Here is a 13,710-nt window from a genome sequence, read left to right as displayed (position 1 = left end):
CATACATTCATTTCTCTAGCAACTGAAGATCAATAAACCACAATTAAAGAAGTTCAAAAGTCAAGACAGCCTACTCTTTGTGCACCATTTACTCATTAAAATTGACTATGTAGAGGCAATTAAATCAATTTAAAAATCAACCCATTTTTTTTTTAATCAGTAATTTGAGAATCAAGCGACTGATAAGAGCGTGTACCTGTTTTTCTCCCTCTTGTCCTCCACAAACAACCTTTCCACCAAAGTATTCCCACTAAAAAGAGTAGTAAGCATACTGCTCCAATTACAACTCCAGCAATGATATGAACAGTTTTCTTGGTTCGACCATTTGGACAAAGCTTGAAATCTGATCAAAAACAAAATAAACCAATTATGTTTTCTTGCTAGGAAAGGACTTGAAGTGAACAAGACAAGAAAGCTTAGCCAAATATATATTCACTGAATAAGGTAGACATAAACATGGAATGTACCAACGAATTTTACCTGTTAATTACACACAAATAGAATCAGGCGCACAAGGACAGGGGGATGTGATTTGCATACAAGCAAGTGAACATCACAAAATCCCATACAAAATCTTTCGCCGAAGACAAGCTATTAAATTCTTATTTTATCACAAAATTGAAACTAAGAGTTGACTCTACCTGAGATGGAGAAAGATATATTATACTTAAAGCATACAAGTAGCAGCAGTTGCATACAATGAAGCTAGCAGGTATATCAAGCTGTTACTTCCTAGACTATCATTACTACATAAAGCATAATAGCTAGCCAGCAGATCAACAAATAAGGGCTAATAATTGATTATAAGTGATTCCCACAAATGACAGCTAGGACTTTACATGAATTATTAGTAAAAAAGGAAAAAAGGGATCACAATGCTGAACTGTCCCAATCACAACAATTACTACATTGCAATTTAATCATATCCTTTGGCAATGAACCCAATCGTTTGTGAGCAATCACGAGACCAAAATATTCAATTCCAAAAGTATCAACTATCTAAGCTACAAAATATTTGACAATCCGAAATAATTTTATAGCAAGGATAATTTGAAAGACTAAAATTAAATCAAGAGATAATGCATTCTTATAAGCTTTATGCAAGATTACCAAACAATAAAGATCATAGAATTGATTGAATTCGTATAATTCGACTTCAAAAAGGTAGTTGAAATTTCTCTTTATGCTTTTCTATGTTGCTCTGAAATGTGCATTTATAAGCCAAAGGAAAACTGGATGGAATTTCATATCATGCATATCAATTTCTATGACCTTTTCCTTGTCCAATTAAACAAATAGAATATTTTCTTTACTGCACAGAGCAAACTAATGATTCCATGTGGTGCCAATAGGATTTATAAACAGGCTATATGTCCCTATTACTTGTAGATTGGTATGTGCAAGAACATATAGTATCTCTAGTATCTGTTTTAGCCCCTGTTGGTAGTATGGATAATGTGAGCATTTTGGCGGGCATCCTGGGTTGCGGTTCAGCTTCTACGCCTTTGAAGTACTTGGGCCTCCCGCTGGGGGCCCCGTTCAAGGTCAAGGCAAGTTGGGAGGACATGTTGGAGAAGTATGCTAGAAGACTGGCCCCGTGGAAACGCTTGTATTTGTCTAAGGGGGGGAGGAGTAGTCTCATCAAAAGCACCCTATCCAATCTTCCCACTTATTTTTTGTCCCTGTTTCCTATCCCTGCATCCGTGGCGAAGCGTATGGAGAAGATACAACATGATTTCTTATGGGGTGGGATTAATGATGAGTTTAAGTTCCATCTGGTCAGTTGGAACAAGGTTTGTTCTCCGATCCTTGAGGGAGGTTTAGGGATCCGAAATTTGCGTGTGATGAATAAAGCTTTGTTGGGGAAATGGTTGTGGAGATTTGCTCATGAGAAAGAGGCTTGGTGGAGGAAGATCTTGGTTGCTAAGTATGGTGCGGTTTGGGGCGGTTGGTGTTCTAGGGTTCCTAGTGGTTCGCATGGGGTGGGGTTATGGAAGCATATTTGCAGGGGATGGAGGTCATTCCGAGGTCACTTTAGATTTGTCCCTGGTCTTGGGTCCAACATCAGGTTTTGGGAGGATATCTGGTGCAGTGACATGTCTCTCAAGGATGCTTTTCCTGGTCTCTTCAACACTGCCACCAATAAGGTTGCGTCTATTGCGGATAACGGGGAGTGTCTAAATGGCTCTGTGTTGTGGAACGTGTCCTTCATTCGCAGGGTTCATGATTGGGAAGTGGAGGTTTTGGCCTCTTTCTACACGCTCTTGTATGCACATTCGATGAGTGGGGTAGGGGAGGACAGGATGTGGTGGATCTCTTCTCGTAAAGGAAAATTTGAGGTAAGATCTTATTACAGGATCCTTGCTTCTACAAACCCCACCCCTTTCCCATGGAAAAGTATTTGGCGCACTAAAGTTCCTGCAAGAGTGGCTTTCTTTGCTTGGACGGCCGTGCTAGGGAAGACTCTAACATTAGACAATGTTCGGAAGAGAAGTATTGTAGTGGTAAATCGTTGTTGCATGTGTGAATCGAATGGGGAGTCAGTTGATCATCTCTTTCTTCATTGTGGGGTTGCGCGTATCTTGTGGCCGTCTTCTCTCGGTTTGGTTTGTGTTGGGAGATGCATGGTTGTGTCAAGGAGTTGTATGCTTCTTGGTGGGCGGGTGACAAGTCTCGTAGTGCTGTTGTGTGGAAGATAGTTCATCTTTGTCTCATGTGGTGCATCTGTAGTGAGAGAAATGCTAGATGTTTCGAGGACTCATCTAGGAACATAGAGGACCTTGTCCACTTTTTCTTGTACACTCTTTTCACTTGGACTGCTGGCTGGCTAACGCCTATAGTGATTAGCTTCCCTTTCTTTTTATGTTTTCTTCTTTTTCTCCCTCTTAGTTGCTCTCTTGTATACTCCCTGTGTACTAGGGTTGCACCCATCTACGCTCTTTAATACATCTTTTTACTTATCAAAAAAAATATATAGTATCTCTACGGATACTAATACGACAAAGAAAAGATTTACACATAACTCACCAGAAACCACAAAAACAGCTAATATAAGGGGACCATAAACTCCTCTATCAGGGATTCTCGTTGTCCCTTTACCAGCCCAATAGAATCGGATCTCTAACACATTTGTTGACACACTGACATTCGATACACGCTTTACTACTGGCTTTTGATCAATACTAGTGTAATCTTCAATATTGAAATCCTTCCACACTAGTATTTCCTGTGGCAAAGAGGTTTGATTAAACCTAATCTGCAACGTCAAAGATACATATTTACCATCACTGTGGCTTATTACCTGAACATAGATATCAAACACACGCTTCCCAAGACTGCTATATGTTTCGTTATTTGTAAACATTATCTCTGCAAAGTGGAGATTTACAGGGTAGTTTCCATTCTCCAAGCAATAATGGAAATAAGTAAGCGATATAAGAGATACACGTGCTGTCGCATACAATTCAGTGACATTTGATGATGCGAGAGATAGTGTAACGTGTATTTTGGAAATCGTTATCATCCATGAAGTCTCCAGTACTGCTAGATTCCCAGTAACTATCATCACTGATAAAGAATTCTGCAGTGCCACCTTCAACTTCTGCATCTCCTTCATACATAACAGCTGCTTTATCTTCCTCGAAGACTAGATCATTTCCACCAGAATTAACATGCAAACAATTCGAATCTGCCAGGAAACAATATAGAAAGAGAATCTATGAGAAAGAAAGATATATGGTAACCACAAAACAAAGTACTGAGCTCATCATTTTATACAGCTCAATTTTTTTTATTTTTTCTATTTTTTTTTTTTTAATATTTGGTGTAATGGTATATCAATATATACCTATACACATTTACAGTCTATTGTTAAACTCTTTTAAGCTATCATAACAACTATCATTTACTACAAGAACAAACTTTTCGAAAATGAATCACAATATTCTCATGTAAACACAAATCTGATTAGGAGAAATGCAAGCTAGAGATAGTGCAGCGCTAGAGCCGAGAGGTATACAAGAGAAGCAGATATCAACATATATTTGTACACAATCAAATTTTTTGTTTTTTAATAGATAATTGAAAAGTTCCAAAATAAATTTGGAGAAACTCCACATTAATTTCATAGCATTCAATAATGTTGGAACTCCAGAAATGTATCCTTACATCGAGGACAATCGAAATTCTTCAAGCAATGAGGACGTTGCCTTCTGCAGAGAATGAGTAACAAAAGAATATGTTAGTAGAAAATGCACACCCTTCATATTAAACTTTGTTCTCATTTTGTAGTAGCTTGAAAACTTATAACAGGACTAAAGAAACCAGCTAACAAATGAATGAAACGAATGGGTATCTTACAAGTTATCCTCCATTGAAGAGCTTTGAAACAAATTAAGGTTTAAATTCCTAATTAACAACAGAAGGTGCAAGAAACGTAAATTTTAAAGCCATATGAAACTGGAAAACATACATAAACAATTAGTATACAAGTAGACTGACAGGTTTTCTTGACAAGCTGGTTGCTCAAGACCATGCCATGTAAAGTTATTGTAAGAAAGATCACTGCATCCATGCATTGGAAAATAAAATAAAATAAAAAAACAAAGAAGCTGATCTGAATTTAAAAGTAACATTCAAAATCATTTGAAAAGCATGTTTTATAATGGAATGTCATTTTCGTTAAAATGACTAATATCTATCGCTAATATAGTAATCTGTTAACATCCAGAAAATAGAAGCAACTTAGACAATGATAGTAGGAGAATTTGGCTAAGATCTGAACATAGAGAGATTCGAGTATATGCTGAAAACCCCTAATACTGTTAGCTGTGAGGTTTGATACTGAAGTTGTTCCCTCCTGCCTTGAGGCAGGATGGGCAATAACGGGACAGCTAAACTGGATATTAAATTTGTTTCTTGCCTTCTGAAAATATTATGGAAATATTAGTCTAGTGCATGTAGTGTCTCTCAATTCAACAAGCAAAACAATCCAATTATATTAAATACTAAATATAAAAACATTTAGGAAAATCCTATTTTAATTCAAAAACATAGATTAGAAAAGAACTACCAAATAGAAATAGTGCATTTATGAGCTTAATAAGATAAGCAAAAATTGCATATTTTGGCAATTCAAAAGGAGATCAGCAAACTCCTCCCTTATATATGGTTAGTGCCAATGGCCATCAAATTGTTATTTCCCTGTATTTCAAAGTTAACGTTTAACATGGAGAAAAATATTGGATACACCACAAGCGCAATAAGAAAAAGGTGAATTGCAAATATATCAAAGAGATGAAACTACACAGAGAGCATCCCAGATAAGAAACATACATATTACTTCCTTCCTTCAAGATTGAATCCGGTACATTTCCACTTAGCATGTTGCCAGTTAAAAAGCTAACAGAAGCAACATCAAATGTTTAGTAGGCACTAAAAATACTAGAATTAAAAAGCAATTGAACAAATCCTGTCAGAAATCTATGGTGCATTTGGTAAGATATACATGACATGATTCTGCACCAGATAGCTAGTTTGATTATAAAAAACTGGGGTGCACGTGTGCAGTTATGCATTCAGGTGTTTGTGTCTAAATAAGTCAAGTCCTCCAGACTTGGAAATGATAATATTAAAGTATGTTACTGATGAAAGTTATAATATATAATGAATTACGGCCTCCATTTCAATATATACAGGAACTTCAGGCGCTCTAAGTTCATACTGGTGGGAATCTCCCCAACCAAGTTATTGAAACTGACATCCCTACAGCAATCACAAAGAGACAAGATAATCAATATCCATCCCTGGAACAATTTAGAACCTGGATTGTTAGGAAGAAGAAAGGGTGTTCAAAATTTTATAGTTTGTGAAGGCATCATTAACTTAGTATTACTAGAAGCTATTTCATTCATGAAAGCAAACATTGCTTCTATGAATAGGCTATGTTTTAGGGTAATCTGTTACCCATCCAGATAGGAGAAAACCAGACAACAATTATAAGAAAATAATTGAAAAATAGTAGCAGCAAAAAAATTGGCACATATTTATGTTAACCACTAAATTAAAATGTGTCACAACTTGCTTGCATCTTATAGGTCTCTGTTGTTTCAATTTTACAGGTTGGCCAATTTTTTGTACCAAAAACTTACAGGTGTGCACACAAGTGCACATCTATATGTTGTGTAATCATAATAAGTATGTGTGTAAGTGTCTACAAATTAAATGTGTTCTCAATGATGTCTTCAGTTTCTGTAATTTGGTTTCTTAATAAGAGTGCAATATTCATAGTTTGTGAAGCCAGATTGTTTCTTATTACACCAATCTTTGTAATAGGTCTAGAACTTATTTCAACATCATCATTAAAACTATTTTCTACACCTTTACTTTTATTTGAGCTCTTTCACACTAAATTGTAATGTTGATTTATCTTTATTTTCTTTTGTTGCTTTTGAAATCAATTCTCTGGAAACAAAATAAAGTTTCTTGAAACTGCTTTCTATTTTCAGTTTAGGAAAAATAACTCAATTGGAAACATCTTGTTGGCAGTTTTCTTTTGTTCTTTGAAATCAATTTGGTAAAAGTACTCTTTGAAAACACAACCAAATAGGCCCTTAGAATTCTATCAATCCTAAGAACTTCTCCTATCAAGTAATGTAAAATAAATTTTGCTCGACTTTCATGCATCTGCCCAAGATTTATCGTTGAATGGATGCAACATATTGTGGAGTTAACAACACTTTACATACGAGCAAGGATAACATTTTATAAATGAAAATAAAATCAAAGTAATCTACCATTATAAGAGAAGAAAAGCTAGCTTTTTCTTCACTTATAATGGTAGATGACTTAGCTTTTTCTTTGTTGTTCATTGCAACAAAGGCATGTTCTTTGGAGCTTCAAATACCATCCAAATCAAAGGCATTCTGAAGGCAAATATCGATACACACACTTACACAGATATATATGATTGCTTAATTCAAGCTAATAAACAGCATACTCCAATATGTCACATGCTTTACTTACAACATTTCCAGATTCTTCATTGTCCAGATGTATGAAGGGATCTCCCCAGAAATTTTACAGCTTCTCAAAACCCTAAAATACATAACAGAACTGTATCACATAAAGCATCAAATCGAATATATATATTTGACAAAATAAGCACTAAACATACAATCTTACTAGGCCAGACACGTTTTTCAGCATAAGAAAATCCTGATTTGGCCCATCTATATCACTAATCCTCCTGTTTAGAACAAGCCGCACGAGCCAAAACTGTTGATTGAATATACCAAAAGATACAAGTAGCATCCTCTCAAGCAAATGGATGGATGTAAGAAGGTTTTTTACTCACAACTGAAGCAAATTACTCAGAAGTGATATATTTGGTGGGATGGGTCCCTCCAGTCCACTTGCATGCATTTCTCTTCAAGAATTCAAATTTTAATGAGAAAAGCTTTTAGAAAATATAAGTAAAATAAAGACTTATCTGCTATCAAGACTCAAAAAGCACTTGAGATCTCTTGAAGAAGAAAAACACAAGGATCTTACAATCTTGTCAGTTGCTTCCAGTTCTGTATGAAATCGGGTGTTGTTCCTCTGAAGTTGTTATCATTTATCCTACTGCATTGTGCAATAAATTGATGATCATCAGCAAAACTTTCTATATATATTTATGCTTTAAAGGAGGGGTAAATTATGTCAACAGAAGCAGATATAATAAACTCTCACAAATCTGTTAGATTTCCCAGCATGGCAAAACTCATTGGCAAGCTTCCTGTCAAATTATTGGAGGATAGCATCCTGCAATCACAACATTGAAGCAATTAACCAACAAAATCCTTCAAAAATGTGTTGCCAAGGAAAAGAATTAATTATAAACTACCAAAATGAAGAGATGAGATGTCTTACAAAGTCTTTAAATTGGTCAAATTTCCAAGCTCAGGAGGAACAATGCCAGAGAATTGGTTTGCTTCAAGGCATCTGTTAAAAAAAAAACAAAAAAAACAAAAAAAAAAAAGACAAAAAAAAAACAAAAAGAAGGTAAACACAAAACCAGAAAAGATATATTGAGATTACTAAAAGAGAATAATAGAAACTCATAATTAAACCATCCAAGAAATCACTATGGAGTGCAGGGGTATCAAAACAACCATATAACAGTTGAAAAACATGAAAAGTTTCAGAAGTTTCAGGTCATAGCAATACACTTAACAAGAAAACCAGAGTCTTTCTACTTTATTTCACAACTCAAGCACTCATAAAGACTTCAAACCAAAGTTCAAAACGTACAGGTATGTGACTGGTAATATTTCCCAATTCCTTTGGAATCTCCCATGATAAGGGATTCACAAGAACAGAGCTGCACATTACTTGCCCGTTAATTTAAGATAAAACAGAAAAATCAAAACTTCATCAATATAAAACAGAAGAGCTCACATAGAGGTTAATTGCATTGAAGCCCATTCCAGAGCTATTGTCCCATTGACATAGTTGAGGGCAAAATCACTACAATGAGAGGACAACCAGTGTAAATTGAAAACGCTGAAAAAATCATCTTTACTAAATTCAAGTGAATTGTGTTAGACATTAGTGTTGTAAAATATTAACATCAAATGTGTAACTGAAGCATTTCAAAATGATCTTACATTTCTCGAAGGTAAGGAAGCTTCACCAGTTGAGGTGGAAGCATGCCAAGAAGACTATAGCCCTTGAGCACTCTATAATAAATGAGTTAAAAATTGTGAGCATACGCAACGACTATCATGAGAAGTAGATCAATCATGACGTGCTGTTAGCATTTTACAATATATTACATATGTCATGGATGTTAAAAAAGCAGCTTTTGAAAGAAAAAAAAATGTTTGGTGGCCTTCATTTACAATGTATAGTCAACAAACTTTTTCACTAACCTGAAAAACAAAATAACAGTAAACATATATAGATTAGTAGATGAAGGCTTAAATGAGTTAACTTCAATTAATTAATAAATAAATAAATGCATAAGATCGAAGATTTGACATAAAAATAATTAGAAACAAAATGACGAAACTGTACATCCTTACGACATGACAGACGGCGCTGTTCTTAAGGTTGCAATCACAATCAATGCTGCTTTAAGAATTCCTTGGTGGATCTGGTGTCATCCCAACAATTTCAATTTGGCAAGAATTACCATTAAACTTCGAATACGTTGAGCCCATGGTAGTAGCTATTTGTTGGATTGCATCAACTATACAACATCCGCATAAACATCACATGTCAAATCAGCATTGTATAACTGTGCTTATGAAAAAAAAAAAAACTGGAAGTCCAACTTCATTGCACCTAGTTTTGGCTACGTTAAGTCACAAATTTATATTACAAAGAACCAAGGAAAACAGTTATCAGCGCTTGAGCAATATCATTTTTAGTGCCTAAATTCAGATTCAAAACTCTATAAGCTCAACTGTGTCCAGCAGTTCTAAATAACCAAGAAACTTTGGAACATTTTTGTCATTCTGAATCATGTGACCTTGAGGAAAAAAATAATAATAATAATTCGAGGAACATCCACTGCATTACTACAATTCTTCGCTTATGTTTATTTTTCGAGGAATGCTAGGCTTACAAACAAATTTTTTAAAAAAACTTTTACAACATGATTGGAAATGAGATAAAATCAACTTTTGAGAAACCCCATCTTATTGTGCCACATCATGTTGTAAAAGATTTTTGTAAATCTAGCATTTTTCTTTCCAAAAATAACTTTATTTTCTTTCCTTTTCCTTGTTCTCCTTGCAGTGACATATTGGCTCATGATCAACTAGACACTAGATCATGGAGATTGATTGGAATACCAAATATGAGCATATGTCAAAATCAGAAAAGTTTCATGAAGAAATCGATTTAATTCTCCAATTCACTTCCACATTTGTGGAGGAAAATATGAAACTAACAACTTAATATGACATTCGACAATTCGATAAATGCATTAAAACAAGGAAACAAAAAAAAAAAAAATCATTTCTGCTAGAATTATGTGAATTTAGACCAATAAGCATGTGAGAATCACACTGATTAGAACTTAGCCCATCTAAATACAGAGTACAAGCGAAACATGCACCAGTGAAGCACCATAATCATAAATTTCAATGGGGAAACCCCTAAATTACTCAATGAAAAAAAAACAAAAAAGATCAATACACATTACTTTCATATCTTACTATGAAAAATGATAAGTTGCTAAGCACAACTAGTCCAAACAGTTAATGGGTGACACCCAGTTTGACTAACTTCCCAAGATTCAAACTTTCCATTTCTTTTCCCTGTGAAGAGCAAGCTCGTACCTTCTTCTTGGGCTACCACTGCCTTTGCAAATCCCAGCAACCCGAAGCAACTCAATGCAAAAACCATAAACACTAAGAGATTCTTTGCCACCATGGTCAACAACTTGACAAAACTACTACTGATGCTTCTGAAGGAACCTTAATACAATGTTGTGGATTCTTTGAACGTTGGAATGCTCTGGGTTTGGACTTTCCCCTGTCTTTGTCTATAATAATGATGGCGGCTGTGTACAGTCTATATATTTCTTGCTATAAATTGATATTATTGGATTATTAAATTATTTTCCATTCAATTAACTTGTAATAAGGGTGTATTCTTTAAGGAAAAAGAAGTATATATTTACTTATTGTATTCAACATTATTGTTACAACTATGAAATGATTTATAAAAGCTTAAAAAAAAAAAAAAAACAATATGTAACAGTAAAAGTTTTAGACTTTAGAATCCAAATTAATCTTAAAAAATGTAATCTAGTGATGGCCATGTGAAAATTTAATTTGGGTTATTTTATTACAAAAGAATAGGCTTTTGTGTCCAAAACGAGACAAGATTGTTGAAACAGGATAATATTGTTTAAACAAGGTAACTGTAGGAGGTAGGCGGGATGGCGTCTTTGTAAGGTACCCCATGCATTAGCAGTCAGCATTGCTGTTTTTCCTTGTCATAAATTTTTTTTTTTTTTTTTTTAAATGAAAAATTGTTAAATTGTCCTTGTGATTTTGGTTATGTAATAAATAAATTTTTATTTTCAAAATAAGCTTATAAACTCTTGTGATATTCCTAAGTGACAAATGATTCTTATGTATGAATTCTGACAATTTTTTTGCCAGAATTATCATGAAATTACAAATTGAAAGCTAGTTCTAAGGCCTTTGGGATGGTTTGACAACCCTTGAAAACCGTTATAAGAACCGTCCATTGAACCACTCCAAAGGTTATTGACTCATTGGGTGTGATTCAGTCATCCCTTCTAACCAATTCTAGGGATGGCAAACCACTCCCATAACCATGAAGTATCACCGATAATCCCATAACCATCACATAGCTTGAGGTGGTCAAACTATCACCATTAATTGTTATAGGGTAGTCAAACCATCTCATAACTTTAAAGATGGTCAACCACCACTATAATTATCCTTTGGGAGTGGCCGAACCATTTTTACTACCTTGAAAGTGATTTAGCTATGCGATAACTGGCATCATGGTGCCCTAAACCCCGAAAGGCCCTTAAAGGTAGTCAATTACCTCCCGTAGGTACTAGAGGGTTTGACCAACCACCCCAAATGCTTAAGTAGGTGGTTCTGCCACTCTGAATTCACCCTCAAACCACTTTCGGTTTCATCAGTGTAGGGTAGCCTATAATAGGCCTTGTGTTGTGAACTTTTTGGTAATTCTATTATCATTTATCCATCAAAATTTATACTAAGAGAAAGGAATTTGCATCATCTATAATTACTCACCATGCACTGATGTACACACACACACAAAAAAAAAAAAAACAGTAATGTTTTTCCAGACTCCTTTCTACTGCAAGGAAAAGTAAAGAAGGTAATGTTGTCAAAATGAAAAGACACTCACATTAGCTTGGGACCATCATGCACTACTTTCCTTGAAGATTTGCCCTGGACATTGCTCACATCATCCAATGCTTTTCTTCCCACAATTTTACTTGCTGAAAAAGGCCACTCTAAAACTGTTAAAAGGCCGATCTCAGAGCATAACTCAAGTTCTGATGACAAAGTTAGTCTAGTTAAGCTTACCAGTACTAACAACTTTGCCTTTGCTCTTCTCCATATTATTCAAACCACCCTTCATAGGAGTAATGAAGATAAATTTAAAACTCAATACCCATAAAGCTTTGGCACCATCCAAATTATCTAGGCTTTGCCACAAACTAGAAACATAAAAATTACAAATTATGGTGAAAGGGACTAAAGTAGTAATACCTCTGCAGTGGTCAGATTATCTCCCTTCTTAACAGTTACAGATTTCCTTTCACTAAGAAACAAAAAAAGTAAAGAAGAAAATAAAAGTTCTCCTCAATTCAGCTTATTTATTTGTTTTCAAAGGCACCAAGAAAATAAAAAGCTTAAGATTCTATGTTAAAGTAATTTTGATATACCCAGCTTGAACTATGAACGGCCTTCTGGATGTACAAAGTTGCAATTTCCCTACACGATTGGTACTAAACAACAAGTTGGAGGGAGCTGCATTCCCAACAAATTGGTTCGATGGCTTCAGAGTACATCCTAGAAAAGAGTTCACAGGGATAGATAAGTAAGCCGTACTGTCAAACCAAAAACAGAAAACATGCTCAGTGTGGGAACTGGGAACCATTGCTCGACAGGCAGAGACATACAAAATGGGTTTTTCATAAGCAACAACTGTCAAGTATGCCAGCCATCTAGAATTCAAGAACTACTGCTTCCTACGATGACAAGATACAAAAAGAGCAACAATATACCAACATTAAAGTGTGTTTATATATCTGAGATAAGAGTATCATAAGATTATTGACAGAGGAGGTGATACCATTACAAAATTAAGTGAAAACCCAGGTGTCGGATAAAATTCCAACCTAAACACCCCAAGCAGACCCTAAAAAATCTCTGAAACACAAGTCCAAGTGCCCAAGTTCCAATCTCCAACAAAGACTGCAGCTTTAACTTTCAAGACCCGATTTTGTTTTCTCATAAAATTTACTTTCGGATGTTTTACATTCTAGTGGGGTTTTCTAGGACGAGCAATGATATTATATAAGTCAATCTATCATCTCTCATAGCAACACGCTCAAGCCCACAAGTGTCCACTACCTTCTTTCTCTCATTCTTGCCAAGAACCACATTAAATTTCAAAGCTTTTCGCAAAAAGCCATCTGGGAAAAACTCGCGGATTTCCAGATCAAAGCTCTCTAAGACAGACTTGATGATTACATTCGAAAAATGAAAATAACGCTCTAACAGATCCTTCGTCCAGATTTATTGAATTCAAGAACGCAAGCAAGAAAGACACAGAACCTAATTCTAATCATATATCAAGAAGAAGAAAAAAAGTGAAAGAAAGAAAATGTGAGAGAAAAGTTACCAGGTAGAGGCAGAGGATGCTGCGCAGCATCCTTTTCCTTTACCTTTACTTTTTCTTGTTGTTTTCAACCTGCGCTAGAAATCTCCGATCGAGTTTGAAGAAGAAAATGAATTTGAGATTTGAGAGGGAAGGCCGGATTCCCAATGCTCATTAGTGACGTGTTGACAAGTGGCACGTCACCAATGGGGTGACATGCAACATGAAAAAAAATAATATTAATTAATTAATGTGATATCACTATATTGTGATATTATTTTTAACAGTAAATCCTCGTAATTTCCTCAAACTACTACTCTA

General features: G+C 35.1%; 1 protein-coding gene across 1 annotated transcript; it reads right to left on the bottom strand.

Annotated features, from left to right (window-relative positions):
* Nucleotides 1–3,206: 3,206 nt before the first annotated feature.
* On the bottom strand, nt 3,207–13,500 carry LOC132168647 (putative LRR receptor-like serine/threonine-protein kinase RFK1). The gene is made up of 18 exons (XM_088517210.1): nt 13,414–13,500; nt 12,452–12,578; nt 12,276–12,327; nt 12,090–12,138; nt 11,908–12,001; nt 9,066–9,232; nt 8,649–8,912; nt 8,440–8,508; nt 7,912–7,983; nt 7,732–7,803; nt 7,552–7,623; nt 7,355–7,426; nt 7,175–7,246; nt 7,024–7,095; nt 5,695–5,763; nt 5,335–5,400; nt 4,168–4,211; nt 3,207–3,688 (listed from the first exon to the last, which is right to left on the bottom strand). Exons 7-18 carry the CDS (start codon nt 8,690–8,692, stop codon nt 3,465–3,467), a joined length of 948 nt encoding a protein of 315 aa, XP_088373336.1. The 5' UTR covers nt 8,693–8,912; nt 9,066–9,232; nt 11,908–12,001; nt 12,090–12,138; nt 12,276–12,327; nt 12,452–12,578; nt 13,414–13,500; the 3' UTR covers nt 3,207–3,464.
* Between the last annotated feature and the right edge of the window lie 210 nt (nt 13,501–13,710).

This window comes from Corylus avellana, chromosome 1 (genome assembly GCF_965113065.1).
Source record: "Corylus avellana chromosome 1, dhCorAvel1.hap1.2, whole genome shotgun sequence".
NCBI classification, from domain to species: domain Eukaryota; kingdom Viridiplantae; phylum Streptophyta; class Magnoliopsida; order Fagales; family Betulaceae; genus Corylus; species Corylus avellana.
Note: the sequence above shows the minus strand (reverse complement) of the source record. Positions and strands in the feature narration are given on the sequence as shown.